Source organism: Lathamus discolor, chromosome Z (assembly GCF_037157495.1).
Source record: "Lathamus discolor isolate bLatDis1 chromosome Z, bLatDis1.hap1, whole genome shotgun sequence".
Taxonomy (NCBI): Eukaryota; Metazoa; Chordata; class Aves; order Psittaciformes; family Psittacidae; genus Lathamus; species Lathamus discolor.
Window position 1 is genome coordinate 84,019,349 of NC_088909.1, and position 13,952 is coordinate 84,033,300.

Below are 13,952 nucleotides of genomic sequence, written 5' to 3' on the forward strand. Positions count from 1 at the left end.
GTTGCCTATGAAAAGCAAGTTGTTTTAAAGAAGCAAAAATAGTTCATTTTTGTTACTCCATTGTTAATTATTTAAATAAATGTAATTTTTCCCAATCAGGTGTTTCAAGTAATAAGTGATTACCAGGCTGATACACACATTCTATGTAATATTGCAGATGTGTATCATTTCTCTGTAAATTATTCGGTAGTCATTGTCTTCAATAGAGTTTTGGAAAACAAATATTTGCTCTCTCATCGCTTTTGAACATTTATGTAGGACTGCCATTAGGAATAGATCTCAGCGGTCATCACTTTAAGTTTCACTTCTTACTACTAAAAATTTTGAGAGATCGTCTTGGTTTTGCACAACAGCAGCTTTTCAGTTTTGGTATTTTATAGGTTCTGGATCCCTCAGGGCAAAATTTGAAGTTTCAGAAGGACCCAGTAAACCAGCAACGCTTGCAGTGCAATTCATTAGTGAAGGAAGCACCCTTTCAGGAGTAGATGTAGAGCTTGTAGGCACTGGCTATCGGCTGTCCCTCCTTAAGAAGAGATTTGCCACTGGTAAGGCACTGACATGCTATATATTCATAACGGATATTGTATATTCTGTAGCGTTAAATTACAAAATACGAAACTGTTAAGTGGTACACAGTTACTCTTCATTAAAACATGGCTGAAAACTGTCTCACAGGTGTTTTGTTTTTCCATAGTTTGAACTCAAACTGCTCCCAGGAAAATACTGACAAAATCTTTTTTATCTACTGACTGCAAAAAAACCTGCGTTTATTTTTCAGGACGTTACATGGCAGACTGCTGATGTACCTGTGAAACTCTTTGGATCAAAGGAGTGCAAGAAGCTCACTCTGCCTCTACCTGTTAAACACTATTTTAGCATGCATTAATTTTTTCAAAATGTTGACCTGCTTTGAAGCTGAACTACAGAACAGAAAATGCACTTTTAAAAGTCATTTTGCAAACTTTTTTTACTTTAAAATAGCACTGAAGTTAACTTCAACACTGTCTGTAAATGATCAACTGCAATATTTGGGAAAATTTGTTGAAATTTTAGTAAATTTATATAGATGAAGTCAAAATAGTAATCCATAGTTGTAATATGAAATCATATGTTATACTGTAAACATTAAGCCTAAAAATGTAGGAGAGGGAGTAAGAAATATTTGAGCTTTCCATAAGTAATATTAATTTTTCAGATTCTTAGTTGCCAGTTTTTTGAAGAAAGAGGCAAAGTCTCGTGTAGTTCTTTTATCTACACATGCCACAAAACCAGCTGAGTTGGAGATGTGTAAATGTAACTTGATGCCCACGTATCATATATTATTAACATGTAAGTCGTTTTAGATAGGGGTTTTTTCCTAAGTGCAATGTGTTACAAAATTGCAAAAGAAAGCAGAGATTTACTTCTGCAGTTAGTAAATTTTGTGGGTGTTGTGATTGTTTGAATTAATGCTGTAGATTTAATTTATTTTTCTATGAACTGCGTAAGATTTGTGCCTTTAAAAAAAGCCGGTGCCTATCCAATTTGTTATTCACGTGCCTCACTTCCTTTTACAAAGTATGGCTCTTCATCAAGGAAGCACGGAGTTTCTATAATACATACAACTTTATAAAAATTCTTTTGACTGGGATTTATTTAGAAGGCAGATTTGCAAAAAACTGGAGATTGTTTTAAAAGAGGCTTAAAATACTGGATTACTTCCTCATGGGGTAATTGCAATAAATGTGACTGTAGTAAAGGGAGATGCACCAAGCAGGACTTTGAAACTTTGAGACAGTAACTTTAATGTTACCAAAGACAAGAATACTGAAAAATCACTGCAGATGGTAAAAGCAAACAGCATTTCTCTTCACTTTGACTGCAAGTCTTTGTACTTTGAGTGCTTTTGGGGATGTGAATGTAACATAGTACTTTAGGAGGAATAGCATTTTAGAATTATATTTCTTGGCAGCAGGATAACAAGTACTGCTATTTGTATTAGTTTAATTTTTTTCTATAACCACCAATTTTAATATTTGTATTGTCATCTAGTCTTGACATTCCCAGAGTCTAAGCACAGGGAAGTGACATAGTAGTCACTACCTCATAAAATCTTTTATGTATTTGTATTATCAAGAGTTTTTTCAGTGCTGAAATCAAAAGTATTGGGGCAAAATAATTCAGTAACCTGCACGTGGGAATTTTACATTACCATTTTGAATACCAGTATCTATTTCAAATTCTCTATTAAAACAATAAAATGTGTTTGAACTTATTTATGCAAAAACAGTAATGAATTGGATTGCTGAGGCAATCTTTACAAGAAATTAAGCTTTGTAGAGGCTACATAAATGCTAATGTATACTACACACTTGCAGATGAGAGTTCCATTGCTAACATTAAGTACATACTGTACTGTAGAGTTGATTGGAAGAGTATATTTGGCTCTTAATTTGCTAATCTTACTGAATGGTAAATTTCTAACTCATAAAATGGTACAGTCTTTTTACTGGAATCTTAATTGTAATCTGCTTTGCAGTCAAACCATAGATAACATGATTATTTTATTAACAAAAACCCAAAACTGTATTGCTATCCTTAATCAAGTATTACTTTCATTTCTAAGTTAAATGAAGTAGTTATATTTCAGCACTTTTAAACTAGCCTTCATTCAAGTGATTTTACATACATTTGCATTGGGTGCAGGTTACAATTCTGAAGCCATACAAATTGGTTTAAACATTTTGTAAAGACATTCAAAACCAATGTAAAAAGTACATGTAGCTATCTGATGAAAAGAAACATATGTAGCAAGCTGGTTCTTGCTTATGTATACAGCAATATCCATTGTAGCTGCCTCCTAAGAAAATTAGTTTTTAAACACAACTCTAAAGGATCTGAATTTTTATGAATTGTTACTTTGTCAGACTGTAAATTAGAGCATACAAGTTTGTTTTACAAAAATTGTAAATACCTCTGACTTTTCATAAAATGTAAATTAAAAAATGCACCCATAATAAACATGTAATATATAACTTAAATGCTGATTTGTGTTGCCTGTACTTTTGTAGTTAGTCCCACACAGCTACTAAGCAGTAAGAGAACAAAACTATGCTTGTATTGAATATTCTGAAAGTGTTGATTTGACTCTTCAAAAGGGACTGTAGTGATAGGACAAGGGGTAATGAGTTTAAACTTAAACAGGTAAAGTTCAGGTTAGATATAAGGAAGAAGGTCTTTACTGTGACAGTGGTGAGGCACTGGGACAGAAATGCTCCATCCCTAGCAGTGTCCAAGGCCAGGTTGGACAAAGCCTTAGGCAATATGGTCTAGTGTGCGGTGTCCCTGCCCATGGCATGGGGGGTGGAACTGTATGATCTTAAGGTCCTTTCCAACCCAGCCCATTCTGTGATTCTGTGATACAATTTTTAGATTATATGGGGTAGAGATAATATATGACCTCTTTTACATACATAAAACAGAAAAGGTGGGTGAAAAGATGACTTCCACAGAGTTGCATTTTTACTAAACTGGAATGCCCAAGTCATCTACTATGGCTAATGGCTCTACTGAGTTGATATGCTTAAACTAATAACTTAGATTAGGCAAAACTGCAGGTATGTTTATCAGAAAGATCTCAACTTTGTAGACATGAGCTGCTCTCTTTAAATAATGTTCTCAAATGCTGTACATTCCCTAACTTCCTTAATAAGCCTATGTTTTGTTGAGTGCACAGGAAAAAAATCAGTGGCAAGATGGAAGTAGTTCTTTCTGATGTCTTATTTTCTACCAGTCTGAAAAAGTAGATGATTTAAGTACTATTTGATCAGTCTCAGAATACTCCTAAGTTGCGACCACAGAAACAAAAGTTGAAACTGAGCAAATGTGTTTGAATTGGTTTCCTTCCTCCTAACCCCACAGCCTGTGTAAGTTTAGTAAGCAGTGACTTATTAAACTGACTTTCTCAGATGGCTGGATATCACTGCAATAAGTACCATTCCTGTCATACTGGAAATTAATAGTCCAAGAGCTTGATTCTTATCTTCTGCTGGAAGGCAAGAGTGAAGAATATAAGTGCTTTACAGACACACAAAATCATAGAATGGGTTACGTTGGAAGGGACATTAAAGATCATCTGGTTCTAACCCCCTATCACAGGTAGGGACACCTCCCACTAGACCAGGTTGCACAAAGCCCCAAACAACTTGATCCTTCATGCTTCCAGGGATGGGGTAGCAATAACTGCTTTGGGCAACCTGTTCCAGTGCTTCACCATCCTTGCAGTAAAGAATTTCTTCTTTGTATCTAAACTAAATCTACCCTCTTTCAGTTAAAAGCCATTCCCCCTTGTTCTGTCACTACATGGCCTTGTCCCTCTCCAGATTTCTTGTAGGGCCCCCTTAGGTACAGGAAGCTCCTTTAAAGTCTCTCCAGGGCCTTCTCTTCTCCAGACTGAACAAACTGAACTCTCACAGCCTGTCTCCATAGCAGAGGTGCTCCAGCCCTCTCATCATCTTCATGGCCTCCTCTGGACTCACTCAAGCAGGCCCCCGTCTGGGAGCCCCAGAGCTGGATGCAGTACTACAGGTAGGGTCTCATGAGAGCGGAGTAGAAGGGGAGAATCATCCCCCTCGACCTGCTGGTCATGCTCCTTTTGATGCAGCCCAGGATATTTATGGTTGGTTTGGAATGATCCATCTAGCCTGTGTGTCTTCACCAGTGACCAGAGAACAGGCTATGCCATGGAGAGCTCACAGTCCATTCCCTTTCCATCTATCTCCTCAGCATCCTCAGTTATCAATTAGGGACATAAAAGGGTATAAGGCTGCTCAGTTCTTCTAGTATTCATTGAACCTAAAGTGTCAGAGATCACTTACTCCGGCACTTCTGTTAACATTTGACTTCTGTTACTGAACACCAGTGCCCATGTACTATTCACAACTACTATAAACTGGATTATACTGCCCAAGCAGGTTTGTGATTATCTAAGTACATGATCAGGTAGTTTTTCAGGGATAACTGACTACCTCTACCACTGCCAAATATTTATGTAGGGTATTTGAAGGAGCTAAGTTATTTGATTATCAACTGGAACAGCATGGGAGTTAAAACGATGGTAGATTTTGCTATCTAACAAGAAGGGAAGGTCTTGCAGCATGCCAAAAAGGATTACATTTCAACTGTTTGTGTGTCTGAGAAGCTTAAGATAGGCATCTTAATATCTGTACATGTTTTGTTTTCTTGGAACTGCTAGATAATTGGTTTCCATTTCAGTTGTCATGAAAGGGCAAATTTACTTTAGGGCATGCATGAAAAAACTCAGGAATTCCTCCAAGGATAGAGTAAGCTAAAAACGGTTCAAGGTACTAAAGCAGCAGATAACATATTTGCAAAATGTATTTTGTCGTGCCCTTGACTGGACCAATTACCAGGCCTCTTAATTGAAAAATTAATGTTTATCTTCAACTCTGCATATTATTACATGACTAAGTATTCCTTCTCAACTCAGTCTGACGTTACTGTTTGCTGACATGTTGATTTTTACATATGTTCGTCCTTAGTTCATTCAATAACTAATAGAAAGTATACAGTCTTTAAAATAGTCTTAAAAACACAAGAGGCCTCTTCTGGATTACTTATTAAACATATAATACTCAAATTCTGCATTTGCTGCAGCTGATTTCACTTCCTTTGGCATCAGTTCTTTCTGGTTTTAAATCTGGGATGTCTATTGTAATTATTACAACTGAAAGTATGATTTTTGTTTGCCATTGTCCCAGATGTATTTCTTTCAAAAAGCCTTGTTCTTTAACTTGCCTTTTTTTTTTTTTAGTTATTAGAACTGAGCTGTTAATTTTTTAGAAGTTAGGTTAATAATCAAAGCCATAAATCGTGCCAACTTCACCATTCTGATTATGATTAAACTTTTCCTCTTACCATCACCCAGCCTGCCTTCTAGAAGTTCTCATTTCCCTAGCCATGTTTTCTGCTCCAGAAAGTTAGCAGTGGTAATTGTGATGACTCAAAATTCAGTGATGACAAAACTCTTTCTTCATTGTGGTTAAATGAAGCAGCCCATTTTTAAAACAACTGCTGATTCTCCCCTCCAGATGTCCCCTCCCTCGTAATGAGATAAACTCCTTATATAATATCCACAGCATTCCTTTCCACTTCCCACTCCTGTCACTGGCAGGTTATACAAATAGCTACCACCAATACAGAAGTAGTAAAGCTGACCCAGTGTTAGTACTAATACAACACTGGATCCAGGCATGATGCACCAATAAAACTTGGGAAGGAAAAAAAATCAAACCATGCCAACCCAAGCTCAAAACCTCACTTACCTTCCACTTGCGTTGCACCCTATTTTTCTGGAGTCTTACAGGATTGTGGATTTTGACTGAGAACCGAAGTCTGAACAGACACAACTTTTGGCCTCTGACTGAGCACATCAGAATCCCTCAGCCTCTGTGTATGAGTCCCTTTTTGTTTCTGAGCAGTTCCCAGATTGACAATACAGGCTAAGTACTTGAGTATGTGAGCACAGAAGTTTTGCAGGCTGTGATCTGCCACCTCTGGTGCTGGCATCTTTCCAGTCTCACCAGTCTATTCCCTGCTGCTGCTGCAGCTTTTCTCCTGCTGCAATCACAATTCCATGTTCTGATAACAAGCAGTAGGCTGGCTGTCCACTTCTAGTCAGAAGGTCTAAAATGCAGGCGATTGCTTGATTTAAGAATTGCATCTTGTATATCTAGGACAAGAAACTTAAACACACTGTTACGCTGTCATAACTTCATTATAATCTTCAAGGTAATATAATGCAAACACTACACTCACAGGAGACAGAACAAGGAAATTACATGGGAAATCTGGATGTGGGCTCCAGTGTTCCCACATTAAGGGAGAGAATATGTATTTTGCACAACTCTCAAATGAAGGAGTTCAAACTGAAAAACAAAACAGTCAAGGGGATGGGAGATTACATCTATTCTCTTGGCATTTTGCAAGCTATTTGAGGATATCCTAAACCATCTCAGCTTGTGTGTCTCTGTTGTGTCTTTAATTCTATGGGAGGACATGCAGGACATCTTCCCATTCAAGAAGTGCTGTCTGTCTCCATGTAGCTGAGAGCTACATCTTGGCACTACTGTACTCAGAGCTGACTGAACATTGGTAGCACATGTCACCTAAGCATCTGCCCTTGCTTTCAGGCAACAGTAACTTTCCTAGAAGAAAAAGCAGGGAACCTACACCCTCATTTCCAGACCTATAACTTCTCCAGATTGCTTAAGGTGGCAGCACTTTTGCCAGCTGATCCCTAAGAGATGACGCAAAAACACACATTAGAATTCAGAGGTTTTGGGGAAATACCATTTAGCCTTTCCTCCTAGGGATCATCCAGCTTAAAACAGTCCTACAAGAACCTGGTTTTGGTCAAAAAGAGTAAAATTATAACCTGTGTTTCAGGAAGCAGTTTGTCCCCTGTATAGGCAGCAGCAGCGCAGTCTCCTGCTTCTCTTGCCACTGACAGTGAAAAGAAGCTCTCTTTGGCCTGCCACTTCCCTGAGTTAAGAATTTCTGTGTTATGATAATCTGCAGTACAGCAGCTGCTTTCTTCTAGGAGGGTCCTAAACTCTCCATAATGCCCCATGCTTGCTGACTGTGATCAGATTATGTGCAATTTATTTGCAGTGCCCCTTACTGAGCTCAGGACTGGAGGTTGGAGCATAGAGACTGTGGACAGAAATAAACTAAATGAAACACCCTCTGATGCAGTTGCCAAACAAAGAATCATAAATTACACTTCATCTTAAGATGTCTGCCTGGGCTGCACAACCAAATATTAGTGACAACTTAGTCACCATTACTTGACTGCATTGGTTGTTTATAACCAGGCTCAAACAGAATGGGCATGTGGTACTTCAAAAGGTCAACTTTTAGATTTTCTAGATGCTCATAAAGCAACAATTCCATGATTGAGATGTCTACACTAATTAAAAGCAGCCAAACTGGCTTAGAATACAGCTTTATGATACGCCAGTAGAACAGTTCAATATTGCCAACAGACAGGCCATGCTCTCCATCTTCACCCACCACACCTTGTACCATCTCTGGCATGCATCATTATCCGCTTCAGTCAACTCACCAACCACATACGCATCAAATGCAGTGTGGGAGTCGGGAGAGAGAAGAAAATATTTATGGTAAGTTAAGCCAACTGAACCAGCGTGCAGCAAGCAGAGCCTGCCGAACACCGAGCACAGGAATCCCCAGCCTAACTGCAGGGAAGGGGGGCAGGGAATGAGAGCTCCCCCTTTTGGCAGCAACAAAACAAACAGCTCAGCTGTTCAGTAAACCATAGCCAGAGAGGGAAACTAAAAGTAGCTGGCTCCAATGACATAACAGAAGACTTCTCTTAATAGTGGCTACAAACCCTGAAGTCATAAACTGCAAGAGATTGATAAGTAAAGTAAATAAACACAGGGGGCAGGAAAGTCCATGTAGAATGTTTAACTGAGAGTGATAAAAACGAGTTTGCTCTAAAAAGCAACAACAAAAATGTTTCACTTCCACTGTGTTACTGGACCCATACTAGCTGGAAATGCCAGAACGAGTAAGAACACAAAACAGGGAGAAAGCAAAGTGATCGATAAACATTTTGCCACATTTCTTAAAGGATATCTAGATTATGTAGTCACATGGTAAAAATACTTTGCAATCCAACAGTGTCTAAGGAGAGATGTTAACACATGATCCAGTGAAGCTAAATATTTTTAAACCAGCAGATCAGATAACAGCATCCAAGAATTTAGGAAGTTGAATAAGGCATATTATGGACCATTAATTTTTATTTCAGTGAATCTTAAAATGCTGGAAAGTATTTGAAGATTAAGAAAAAGCTAACACTGTACCATTAGGGAGAAAAAAAAAAAAAAAAAAGGTGATAATCCAAATAACTAATATAGAACTTGGTAAGAAAATTAAAATACAGTTAATTAGTATCAGTCATGGATGAACTGAATAGAGGCCTTAAACTAATTTAGGATTAGGTTGAAAATCTGGATCATAAGAATAACAGGGTCAAAGGAAAAAAAAAGATTTATGTAAGATACCTGATTTAGTAGTACACAACATTTTGGTTTATAACTAGAGCAATCCAAGAACATGATAGATTGAAAAATTAATGTTTAGACATAACTAAGCAGGGAATCAAATTTAAGCACGTTTCTTGTGGATTCCTGCAGAATTAATATTTAATATTTTTCCAGTTACCTCATGTTAAAATCCTGAAGTTTTGCAGATAACAAAAGACTGCAGGAAAATAAATAAAGTAGATTTCATCACCACACAAAATGGCAAGAACAGATTTAGGATCAAATAAATAAGGACAAAAAAAATCATATAACTTTAGGATAACTAAGGAGTTTTCTGAACTATTCTTAAGATACATCCAGGGGTAGAACCGCTGACAACAAATCTGCAGATCTTCAAGAGATCACAGAAGAACTGAGGCTAGAAGGAACTCCGGAGATCATTTCATTTAGCCATTTCCCCTGCTCAAAGCAGGGATAAAGACCTGACATCTTACCAATCTAATGAACTCTTCAGAGCTTAAAATGTAGATTTTAACATAAAAAGGTCAAAAAAAGAGTGACTTCTTTAGAACCAATCACTCCCCATTTACTAGTACAATCTTCTGTATGCTATCCTGGCTTTCTGGACCTTCCATTAGTTCACTGAAAATCTATTTAACTATCACTCTCACCTTATTCTTTTCCTCCTTTGATTCACACGCACTTCATAGAAGTTCCATTCTCAACATCTTTGATTTTTTTCATCTATCGAAGAAAGAAGCTTTCTTATTGAAGTTTTCTTTATTGAAGAAAGAAGAAAGCTTGATTTCACTCTCTTGACCCCTGTGGAATACTGAGGTAAACCTTTGTTTTTATTTACTATTTTCCACTTCAACAAAATTTATTATCTGGCATCTTTTACTTCAGCTAGAATGACTGGAAAAGACATAGAGCAGTGTGACAGATCTGCTTACAGAAGATTTCTGGAGGCAAGGTTCACTTCAGACTGACTTAAAGTTGCTGCCAAAAGGTAACTTCTGAGCTTCACCTAGTCCAAACTACCCCTCTCTATAATCTGTTCAAAATCTTTTTCATCCACAACAGAAGCAGCACTCTCTACCCTTCACACTGACATGCTTAGATTTTCTTTATTTGGACAGAATATTGTTACTTTCTGTCCAAGGATTTTCCTGGTCTCCATCTTTTCCCTTAAAGATAATCAAATTCAACTGTTAACCTAACACTGCCAAGCCCACCACTAAACCATGTCTCTAAGCACCACATCTACACATCTTGTAAATATCTCCAGGGATGGTCACTCAACCACTTCCCTGGGCAGCCTGTTCCAATGCTTGATAACCCTTTTAACAAAGAAATTTTTTCTAATATCCCATCTAAACTTCCCCTGGCACAACTTCCAGGTAGTTGTACAGAGTGATAAGGTCTCCCCTGAGGCTCTGTTTCTCCAGGCTAAACCACCCCAGTTCCCTCAGCCATTCCTCATCAGACTTGTGCTCCAGACCCTTCACCAGCTTTGCTGCCTTCTCTGGACCTGCTTCAGCCCCTCAGCGTCTTTCTTGCAGTGAGGGGTTTCTCCTGGAAAGCGTAACACCACTGTACTTAGTCCTTCCTCTCAGACTGGGGCCACTCACTCTTTTACTTTCAGAAGTTACCTGAAGTCAGCAATGACATACCATCAAGATACATTCTCTCCTGGTTAAGTGTATATTGGCCATGCGTTCCTTCTAAGTAACAGCACTGATGATGAACTCTGAAGCAGAAAATTACCCTATACTGATAGATGCAGCACGTAGAAGCATTCACAGGGCTTACCTTCATTTCCTGATGCCAGTGCCATCACAGAGCTGCAGTATCTGTCATGCCCTTCTCTTAAAAATAAAATGCATGTGTGATAAGCAAACCCAGTAAAAGATTCAGATGTGAGATTTGCATCTATCTCTCCTGGTAAAAAAAACCCTATTTCATTTTTATTAGGGTTAATACTTAACCTGTTTGAATGTTATAAATTTTTAATCACTTCTCTTTAAATATCTTAATTTCCTTTCAAGACTTAAAGAGGGCTTATAAGAAAGATGGGGAAAAGTAGGGCTGTTGCAACTAAAAAAGGGTGGAGTCAGACTAGATATAAGGAAGGAATTTCTTACAATCAGGGTGGTGAAACACTGGAACAGAGGGGAAGCAGATGCCCCACACCTATAAATATTCAAGATCAGATTGGACGGGACTCTGAGCAACCTGCTCTGGTTGAAAATGTCCCTGCTCATTGCAGAGGCGTTAGACTAGATGGCCTTCAAAGGTCTAAACCCCAACCGTTCCACAGTTCTACGATTTAGTGCCAGAAACACTGAGCAAGACTCTTACATTTACACACTTTTTAGAGGGGAGTGAGAGGGGAGGGTGGGAAAGAAGATTTATGAAGAGGAGGCAGTGACCACCAGCCAAGCCATGAACACTCCTGCCCTGCCCAGGCCCTGAAGAGAATAGTCATCTTGGTTTTGTTATTGTGTCTCGCTCAGTTCCTCCTGAAGGAATGATCTTTACAGGTCACTAGAGTATGCTGTATGAGCACACCACCACAGGCCCAGTTGGCTGCTGTTTTGGAGGAGGGCGTCAATGCCTAGTCCACACTCCCTGCCAGTACAGCCAGCATGATACTTTCTTCTGTGGCTCTTTTGTAACCATCTGCCAAACTGCAAAGAACTATTTCAGTGCTAATTAAGTTTGGTTCAAAAGCTTACTGAATGTTGGCAGCAATGCTGCTGTCATTTCTGAGCTTATAAATCGACAATACTAACAGAACAAAAATTTTTATATCCTAAGTATAGCTCTTTTGAGTCTAGCAGAACATAAATAAACCAAAACATAGTTGTCAGCCATTCAGCTGAGCTTTGCAGTTTCTATGCACACACGAAGTTCTTGCTGTGAACTGGCTGTACACAACGAGAGCTGGAGAACTGTATCACTGTTGACTTCTGAACCATCATCTCACGCGGCCCCCAACATCACAGAAAGCAAGTCGCACTTTATAAAGTAAAATTTATTATTTACCTCTATGTGTTTTTCAGCAGCTCTTGTTTCAAAGTATACTATGAAAGGTCTGCTCTACTAAAACAAAGCAAACAGCACCAGCCTAGACTCAAAGATTTTGTATGATTTCAGAAAAACATAACAGGAAAACTCCTAACTGCTGTGAATTATAAACACTAGGTATTTCTCCACTAGTTACATCCTCATCAGGACAGTTTAGGACAGTCTGAATTCTCTGTGTTTTGAAACATCTGAACAAGTTCTGCAAATCACATTTTGTGTTTTGCACTGAAGCACAATCCCAGCACATCCAGTACTTCACATGTCTAATCTGAAAAGAGAAAAATTAGTCTTAACAACTGTGATCTTATTGACCAGCCTGACAGTGCCCATAACAGATAAACGTATCTTCCACAACATGGAATTTTATTCTAGAAATGACCAGCATTTAGTCTTACTGCACTTGCAACCTTATTTCTACAGGCCATCACTACGCAAACAATCCAAGCCACATAAATGGCCTTGCCATTTGTAAGCATGTTTGCTGATTAAAATAATAACAAAAAGGAATACGAAATGAGAAATTTTCATTCATATTTAATTAGTTTATTGCCATAAGTAGTGGCTTCCATCAAAGCAGCCTTGACTAATTCCCAACCAATAAATTATAAATAACTCTATCTCTCTGCTCATAATCCTAAAATCTTCTTGGCCGTGTCTCCACAATTGTTACTGATTTTGACCACAAAAATAATTTCAAAAGCAGTAACATTCTGGTATTTCTAGGTTCCCTGCCACAGTCCAGGTGCAAATGTACTGTAGCTTTCCATAGCTCCAGGACTGCCTTCCATGCCAGTCCAAAATACTTTACTTTCTCTATTAACATCAACATCCAAAAAACACCATCACACAATGATATCCAGACTTAGCACAAACAACTCTCTTGGTATGGCAAAAAACATTTTACCTCTATTTTTGACAAATATTACCACTTACAATCTGGAATTAAAATATGCATTTCTCACAGTTAAACAGTTACTATTATCAAAAGGTTAAAAAGTAGTTAAGAAACTCATTTTTCTCTTAAATCACAAGATACATCTCGAGATTACAGTTTTATGACTGTAGCCATGACAGGAACCAACATCCACTTAATCCACTGAAAAAGCACACCAGGCTGAGTCAGAATCTCACTAACTGAAGAACGATATTCCTGAAATCCCTTCTTTCATCACTCATGTCAAATCCTGAAGCCCAACACTACAAGAAACCCAAGTGGTGGATGGAGGGGAAAAGCTTATGGCAAGCTTTGGAGACAGAAATCATTAATCATTTGCATGTAGATGCTGGCCAGCAAACATGACAACTTTTGTCAAGCCTGACTTTTTTTTTTTAAAGTGAAATCCTTAAGACATGTTAGGTTTGGCATGAGAAGTATTTACATAACAGGAATAAAGTATTTACATAACAGGAAAAGAAAGCACAGTAGTGGTTTAATCATTTAATGGTATCAGACAACTGAAGAAAGCGTAGCCTGATAAAATACTTCACGTAGAAACAAGCACCACATAAATATTTTTTTATTGTTATTATTACATCTTCATGTTGGAAGAAAAACAGAACCAGAATCAGGTATTAGAAAACTGCTACATAAGCATAATTAAATCTCATGTCACGTCACGCATCGTAAAATAGCCTGATTATACATTTTTTACACTCTTCCACTCTTTGCAAGACTTAAGCTTCAGCATGAGTTCATAACAATCAGTGTTCATCTTTTGTTCTCTTCAGGCATTTTTTTTATTCCCTGCTTTTCTACTTCACTAAAATATTTCACTCTTCACAGAATAC

General features: G+C 38.0%; 1 protein-coding gene across 3 annotated transcripts in view; it reads left to right on the forward strand.

Moving 5' to 3' along the window:
* FCHO2 (FCH and mu domain containing endocytic adaptor 2) overlaps window positions 1–3,020 on the forward strand; it is an 89,126-nt gene extending 86,106 nt beyond the window's left edge. For all 3 annotated transcript variants that reach the window (XM_065664118.1, XM_065664119.1, XM_065664120.1), the window contains 2 exons: window positions 381–545; window positions 779–3,020. In XM_065664118.1, coding sequence (XP_065520190.1) covers window positions 381–545; window positions 779–801 — 188 coding nt within the window. In that variant the 3' untranslated portion in view covers window positions 802–3,020. The remainder of the gene's footprint in view (window positions 1–380; window positions 546–778) is intronic.
* The last annotated feature ends 10,932 nt before the right edge of the window (window positions 3,021–13,952 follow it).